The sequence below is a fragment of the Nematolebias whitei genome, chromosome 7 (assembly GCF_014905685.2).
Source record: "Nematolebias whitei isolate Nwh7 chromosome 7, NemWhi1, whole genome shotgun sequence".
Lineage (NCBI taxonomy): Eukaryota > Metazoa > Chordata > Actinopteri > Cyprinodontiformes > Rivulidae > Nematolebias > Nematolebias whitei.
The window spans coordinates 52,091,386-52,099,952 of NC_056504.1; the positions used below are offsets into that span (position 1 = coordinate 52,091,386).

General features: G+C 42.5%; 1 protein-coding gene across 1 annotated transcript in view; it reads right to left on the bottom strand.

Moving 5' to 3' along the window:
• raly (RALY heterogeneous nuclear ribonucleoprotein) overlaps positions 1-8,567 on the bottom strand; it is a 25,610-nt gene that overhangs the window by 1,229 nt on the left and 15,814 nt on the right. The window contains exons 6-7 of the mRNA XM_037679938.1: positions 5,489-5,655; positions 3,798-3,843 (exon numbers count right to left, since the gene is read on the bottom strand). Coding sequence (XP_037535866.1) covers positions 3,799-3,843; positions 5,489-5,655 — 212 coding nt within the window. The 3' untranslated portion in view covers position 3,798. The remainder of the gene's footprint in view (positions 1-3,797; positions 3,844-5,488; positions 5,656-8,567) is intronic.

Genomic DNA, 8,567 nt, shown 5'->3' on the forward strand with positions numbered 1-8,567 from the left:
TAGTGAGTCTGTTGTAGATCTGTTGTAGATCAACTGGTGAGTCTGTTGTAGATCAACTTGTGAATCAATTGTACATCTGTTGTAGATCAACTGGTGAATCTATTGTAGATCTGTTGTAGATCAACTGGTGAATCTTTTAATCTGTTGTAGATCAACTAGTGAGTCTGTTGTAGATCAACTGGTGAATCTGTTGTAGATTTGATGTAGATCAACTGGTGAATCTATTGTAGATATGTTGTAGATCAACTGGTGAATCTATTGTACATCTGATGTAGATCAACTGGTGATTCTGTTGTAGATCTGATTTAGATCAGCTGGTGAATCTTTTGTAGATCTGATGTAGATCAGCTGGTGAGTCTGTTGTACATCTGATGTAGATCAGCTGGTGAGTCTGTTGTAGATCTGTTTTAGATCAACTGGTGAATTTGTTGTAGATCTTATAATTATTGTATTCTTCAGGGGTCACCGCAGTGAACTAACTCGCACAAAGACTTGGTGATTGTTTTCCACCAGATGTTCTTCCTGACCAACCACAGACTCTGAGTGGAGCAGAGAGCTGCATGTAGTACGCCCGGGGGAGCAGATGGTGGGGGTAATGGCCTTGCTCAAGGGCATTGTGTGGGGCCAATGAGGGTGGAGGCAGGTGTGGGTGCTTCGTGCTGCTGTTGTTTGGCATATTGTTTTTGTACTGTTAGTGCTTAGCGTGTTCTTAGTTCATCTCTTGGATCTTATCACTGTTTTCCTTTACTTTTGTTGGATGTAACTGGGACACTGTGCACACAACATGCACCACATGTGGTGGAAGGACAAAGAAAGAACTTTGACTTCACCTTTCCCACCCACGTTTTGAAGTTGTCGGGCTGGGGAGTTGAACCGGCGACCTTCCAATCACAGGCCCACCTTCTGTAGCCTCTGCACCACTCCTCTTTGTTGTAGATCTTATGAAAGTGATTACTAAAAGTGTTTTCTGAAGCACTTTGGTATCAGGAAGACCAACAGAACCAGGTACAAACATTCTGTCCGTCTGACACTTTCTAAGGTTTAAGGTTAAACAGCATGGGATAAATTTCCATTGTTATGCTGATGACACACAATTATATTTGTCCATTAAACCCAATGAATCCAATCAGCTACTTAGACTACAAGCATGTCTTAAAGACATAAAAACCTGGATGACCCTTAATTTTCTCTTGTTGAACAGACAAGACTGAGGTTTTGGTTTTTGGACCTGAGCACCTTAGGAATGAATGTTTCAGTCTTTCTCCCTCCTTAGATGCATTAATCTGTCCTCCAGCTCTAATGTTAAAAATCTTGGTGTTATTTTTGATCAGGACATGTCTTTTATCCCCCACATTAAAAACGTTACTAGAACCTCCTTCTTCCACCTGCGTAATATCACTAACATTAGAAACATCTGATCTAAAGACGATGCAGAAGAACTGGTCCATGCATTTGTCACGTCTAGACTGGACTATTGCAATGGTTTGTTATCTGGGTGTCCAAATACTTCTTTAAAACGTCTTCAGTTGATCCAAAATGCTGCTGCCAGAGTCTTAACTGGAGTTACTGGGAGAGATCATCTCTCTCCAGTTTTAGCTTCTCTCCATTGGCTCCCTGTCAAATCCAGAAAAGAATTCAAAATCTTACTTCTAACCTACAAAGCTCTCAACAACCTAGCTCCATCTTATATTACAGATCTTATTGTTCCATATTTTCCTAACAGAGCACTTCACTCTCAGACTGCAGGTTTACTTGTGGTTCCTAGAATTTACAAAAACAAAATGGGAGGCAGATCTTTCAGTTATCAGGCTCCTCTCTTGTGGAATCAACTTCCAATCTCTGTCTGACACATTGTCCAGTTTTAAAACTGGGATTAAGACTTTCCTTTTTGATAAATCCTATAGTTAGGGTCGGCTTGGGTTTCCTGAGCTGTCTCTTAGTTCTGCTGCTATAGACTTAGACTGCTGGAGGACAAACTGACCACACTTTTCACTCTGCTACTGTCTTTACTTACTCTGCTCAACCTGTTTTGTATTTGTAATTATTTTTTCTATCCTTAACATGTGTTTGTCTTTCAGATACACCTGGACCTGGACTTACACCTGGACCTATATCTGGACCTGGACCTTTACCTGAACCTGGACCTATACGTGGACCTATATCTGGACCTGGACCTACCATTCTGTGTTCGTCTGTCTCTCCTTCCTGTCCTCTCAACCAGCCGGTCAAAGCAGATGGTCTTTTGTCCTGAGCTGGTTCTGCTGGAGGTTTCTTCCTGTTAAAGGGAGTTTTTCTTTCCACTGTCTCCACTGTGCTTGCTCAGGATGGGAGACTGCAACGAAGCCAAGATTCAACTTGTCTGCTGGATTCATTAGATAGAGAACTTTACTAACTGGCTTTTATGTGAATGTTCCTGTAAAGTCCCTGAGACAACTTTGTTGTGATTTGGAGCTTTAGAAATAAACTGAATTGAATTGTATTGAATTAAGGTTTATGAATTATAAACGTTTTATAACAAAGTTTTCCAGCTGCTGAGACGTCCCCTGCTGTCCTCTCAGAACAATAGGTCCAGTCTGTACAGTTCCACAGGTAAGACCATTACGAGTCATGCATTCGGCACATGCTCGTTGACCGACTGTTTTGCAGCAACCTAAAGCAACGACCTTGTACAACCTTCAGCTGGGGTAATAAAACGATTACGCTGTGCACTGTCCAGTGTGGTCCAAATGTGCATGAAGCTTGGTTAAATTCTCTAAAGGCAGCTCAGAATTTATGACCCTGACAACAAAGACCTCGTTGGAACGGCGACCTTCATTTGTGACCTTGACCTTGGAGCTGGGTTGATACGTATGAAGGTTCAGTAAATGATCCTGAGATGGTCAGAAGTTATGGACAAGAGAATTCAGCCGACATGCTACAAACACCAAGCAGCTCTAATCTGAACTAATCTGATGTCTGAGCTCCACCCAGACCTTCATCCCTCTGCAGCCGGACACTGGATCCATGTCAGCTGACTGTATATTTACTGACGCGAGCGGGCCGGTGGGTCCAAAGCTGCCGTGCACGAGAGGGTTCACTCAGTGGTGAGCGCTGTTTTTATAACTCTTTACTCTGAGCCGGCACAAATTATCAATTTCCTTCTGGATTATTCCGCCTTCCACCCATTTGTAATTAATTCTGACTCAGTCAGGTCACAACCTGTATGATAAAATGTTTTTAAGGAGGTACATCTCTCACTCATAAAGTGTAGTCTTAAATTGAAATAAAAAAAGCTGTGCAGATGTAAAAGGATTAAATGCCAATAAATCCAGATTAGTTAAAGAAAAACTTAAGTTTAAAGAGAAAAATGTAAAAGTATCCCCGTAAAGCAGACGGTTTATTTCTCTGATCAGACGAGAAGCAGCAGAACTTTCTGCTGCTCTTGGGCCAAACCTGGACCTGCAGTGAAGCCGGACGGTTGGCGGTCAGTAAATTAAATTATAAAAAGAAAACCTTCACCGTCACTAAAACAGCCAAACGTCTGACAGTAACTCAAGTGAGTTGTCCTCACGGAGCCGGCGGGACCTGCTGGTCCGAAACATTTGATGGTGCTCAGGAAATGAGCCTGACAAGATTTCAGACGTGTTTCTCTGCCCTGCAGGAGTTCTGCTGACACGACGCAGGAAGAAATCTCCCTGAGGTCCCGCTGGAACATGAAGGTTTGATAACAGGAACTTCTCATGGTGAACGTGGCGAGGAGATAAGACAAAGTCCAAGACTTTGTGTGTCCAACATGCAGCCCAGAGGAGGACGCTCACCTCACAGACGCATGGAGTCGACCTCTGCAGAAAGATGGCCGTCCTCCTGACAACACAAGAGCACAGAGTAAAGACCGAGCCTCGCCGCGCTCCAGCTTTCATCTTTCAACGATTATTTCTCTGCTTCTGGTCAGATTTTATTTTAAAAGCTTGTTGTTGCTTTTTTCAGCTTCCTTCAGCTCCTTCCTTCTCATTTCAGCTTCTTTTGCCTACAAAGTTCATGCTCAATCATCCAGGTATACCAAATCCAATAATTCTCAGTTGGGTCATCTTTTGCCTAATTTCAGCTTTTTTGCTTTCTCAGCTGCAATTCAGCTATTTTTCTACAAACATCATCCTTTTCATCTAATTTCAGCTCTTTTCTAATCTCTGCAGCTTTTCCTTCATTCTTTACACAGTTAAATCACATGGAGCCTCGAGGACTCATTTACAAGAGAGACCTGTTCCGGACAGAACAGATAAAGTACAGACAACAATAAACTACAGGAAAATGCAGTTAAAATAAGAGTAGTGTATAAAACAATAAAACAGGGTGAAATATTAAAAACAAGAACAAATGTGCTTTGATGTTTCCATTGACATTATCAAATGTTTGAAACATTTTAAACTAATCAAGGAGGACAACTTCAGTTCTTGGTACAAGATGTTCCAGGTGCAGGAGCTGAGCAGGAGAAGGTCTTGTTGCCATGTTCAGTCCTCACTGAGAGAACGCTGCAGGTAATGATGTCCTGAGAGCGCACGCTGTAACTGCACTGACGACGTGACATGTGGGAGGAGATGTATGAAGGCAGCAGACCAAGGAGTGATTTATAGATGAAGATGAACCAGTGAGAGAGCCTACGAGTAGATGATGATGACCACCTGACCACGGAGCACAGGGTGCAGTGATGGGGACGGTAGTTACAACCAGTCATGAATCTTAGCGCGCTATGGTAATTTTGTGCTAATTTAAGCTTTTTGTGCTTTTTCACAGCTACTTTCAGCTGATTTTCTGGTAACTGTAGCTGTTTTATTCTCTGTTAAGCTTATTTTTTCTAATTTCACCTTTTTAGTTTCTTTTGACTTTTTCTGCAAATTCAGGTTTTTTACGTTCCTTTCAGCTTTTTTGTTGTTGTTAATTTCAACGTTTCTGTTACTTTTAGCTTCTTGTGCTAATTTAACCCTTTTCATCTTCTTTCAGCTACTTTTGTTTTGGGTAATTTCAGCCTTTTCTTTCTACTTTTCAGCTGATGGTGTATTTCAAGTACACTTCAGCTTGTTTTTCATCAGTCTTTTACCAGGAAATTAATTTCTCTGGTGAGTTTTGATAATTATCTAAAGCTCGGCTCACACAGCTGAAAGGTCTTGACAGGAACCTGCGTCACGCTGCAGGATGCAAGACTGAGCTCGGACTTTCGGCTGCAGGAGAATCAGGTTCGACCTCAGCCCAACAAAAAAGGAAACGAGCGTTGGCTGCTGGTCGTGCTCCATCGGTGGTGGTGCAGCATCCGTCACTGAAGGAGAACGCAGAGTCAAGCTCTATCACGCAGCGTGAACCTGGCAGAGACCGTAATGCTGAACAAGAAATGTTTTTGATCCGTCGTTTATTAAAAAGAAACGTGTTCAGAGATTCAAATGTGTTTATCCAGCACGATGAAAGCACCTGTGGAGGAAGATATGAATACAAGACAGAGGCTCAGTGACAAACACACCATGTGGCTGTGAGCTTCATCCTGCCTCTGCTCTCCCTCTTCCTCCTCTTCATCAGCCTCGCTGCTCTGTCTTGGCTCCTGCACCTCCTCATCGTCCAGCTCTGAACAAGACTCCTCCCCTTCCTGCCACGCCTCGTCACCCTGACACTCCTCTGCTTTGATCAAATCTGCACACACACACACACGCACACACCATCATGAGCGGGTCACAGGTACAGCTGCAAAAACATCTGGAGTATTTTCATTTTCTAGTCAGGTCAAAGTGTTTTCCTGTTGAGAAGCACAGCCTCCTCCTTGAATCTCCACCTTATCGTGGTGGAGGAGTTTGTGCGCCTGAATGATCCTGGAGCTCTGCTGTCGGGGGCAGGATATTTGCCCCTGGTAGGGTCTCCCAAGGCAGACTGGTTCTAGGTGACAGGACAGACAAAGAGCGATTCAGAAGACTTCTATGGACAGAAAACATCAAGGAACTCGTGCCCCTTGCCCGGGCGTGGGTTAAAGGGAGCCCCACCCTGGGGGGAGGGGCTTGTTAGTGAGTACCTGGTGACCAGGTCTCTACCCATACGAGTACGAGCCGGGTGCGTGAGTCCATGGGCAGTGGCCGAAGGCGGGGGCTTGGCACTCTGACTCTGACTTACCAAAGCTGTCTCTTGGGACATGGAACGTGACCTCTCTGGTGGGGGAGGAGCCTGAGCTTGTGCATGAGGTACCGACTAGCTCTAGTTGTGCTCACCTCCATGCACAGCATGGTCTCCAGAACCAATCTCCTTGGGAGGGGCTGGACCTTATTCCACTCTGGAGTTGTCCATGGTGAGAGGCGCCGAGCTGGTGTGGGTCTACTTGTAGCCCCCCTACTTGGTGCCTGTGTGATGGAGTTTTCCCCAGTAGATGAGAGGGTGGCTTCCCTGCGCCTTCGGGTGGGGGACGGGCTCTGATTGTTGTCTGTGCCTATGCGCCAAATGGCAGTTCAGAGTATTTGGCCTTCTTGGAGTCCTTGGTGGGGGTGCTGGAAGGTGCACCAACTGGGGACTCCTTTATTCTGCTGCGGGACTTCAATGCCCACGTGGGTAACGACAGTGTGACCTGGAGGGGCATGATTTGGAGGAACGGCCTCTCTGATCTGATCTCGAGCGTGTTCTGTGGTTGGACTTCTGTGCTAGTCATAGTTTGTCCATCACAATCACCATGTTCAAACATAAGGGTGTCTATAAGTGCACTTGGCATCAAGACGCCCCATCGATCGATGATGAACGTTGTAGTCGTGTCATCATTTGATACAGCTGATCATAATATTCTATTACAGAGACTTGAATATGATGTTGGAATTACAGGAGCAGCTTTAAATTGGTTTAAATCATATCTATCTGATAGATTCCAGTTTGTAAACGTAAATAATGAATCTTCATCATACACCAAAGTTAGTCATGGAGTTCCTCAGGGCTCAGTGCTTGGGCCAATACTCTTTACTTTATATTTGCTTCCATTAGGTAAAGTTTCCTGATGCATGCTCAATAATCCAGGTAGAAAAATCCAAAAAAGTTCAATCTGGTCCTTTGGACATTCAAACAAACAAAAACAAAAAAAAAAAAATATCTAGAAACGTTTCGTCTCTCATCCAAGAGACTTCCTCAGTCTGAGGTGCTGTATTCAGCTCAGTCTCTTAAATAGCACCTTCTCAGGGTGGATCAACCAGCTTGATTTTCTTTCTCTCATCAGCATCCTGAATTCCAGCCTTCATGAACTCTGGAACTGCTGTAACTGCAAACTCTCCACCCGACTCCAACTGGAGGTGGAACCTCTTGCAGAACTCTCCATCATCAGCAGACTCTTCTCAAACTGACTGCTCACTTCTCGGTTGAACTAGGAAGTGCCAACATTTAAAGGGCTCACTTCCGGTTCATTTGAGAACTTTCTGATTGGTCGATTGACCAAAACAGAGGTGTGTTTTGTGATGTAAGGTGTTATGAAAAGTCAAGGAAAAAGATTAAGATTGTTTAAGAACAGACAAAAGATTGTTATGAAGAATTCAGACTTCGTGGAGTCACTTCTCCAGTATCTTGCTGTAAAAGTTAAACATGACATTTCTTTTTCAGTAAACTTGCAGTTGACCGAAACTTGAACTTTGACCAACTTCCATCACTTGCTCACTTCAAACAGACGATCAAGAAATTGAATCATTACTCTGTAACATATTCCAACTTGATTTCACTTTGAATGAGGATTAGGAATCATTATTACTGTTTCACAGTTAATAAAAATGAGTAGTTCACTTCAACATTTAAACATTGTTTGAACTAACACAATTTGATTATCAAACATTCATAAAATGGTAATGATAATGGAAAGTAGTCTTCTTTTACTTGATTAATTCAAGAAAGAAAGTCTCAGGATGGGTCAACCTGTATTTCTGGATTCAAATCAATGAAATGACAAGTTCTGTCCCATAAGGTCTTTAAGGTCAAGGTTTTGACATCAGGCCTAGTTCACTACAATGCATTAATCTGTCCTCCAGCTCTAATGTTAAAAATCTTGGTGTTCTTTTTGATCAGGACATGTCTTTTATCCCCCACATTAAAAACGTTACTAGAACCTCCTTCTTCCACCTGCCACTGTGTATCTGTTCCTACCAAACCCAGCCGGTCGAAGCAGATGGTCCTCTTGTCCTGATCCTGGTTCTGCTAAAGGTTTCTTCCTCATGAGGGAGTTTTTCTTTCCACTGTCGCCTTCATGCTTGTTCAAGATGAGAGTTCAGTGATGGAGTTAAACTCAAAGCTGCTCCTCAGATAAATAATGTTCAATTATTATTTTATACATTAATGTTTCTGTTCGATTATTATTTTATAGATGAATGTTTCTGTTCAATTATTATTTTATAGATGAATGTTTCTGTTCAATTATTATTTTATAAAAGAATGTTTCTGTTCAATTATTATTTTATAGATGAATGTTTCTGTTCAATTATTTTTTTTAGATGAATGTTTCTGTTCAATTATTATTTTATAAAAGAATGTTTCTGTTCAATTATTATTTTATAGATGAATGTTTCTGTTCAATTATTATTTTATAAAAGAATGTTTCT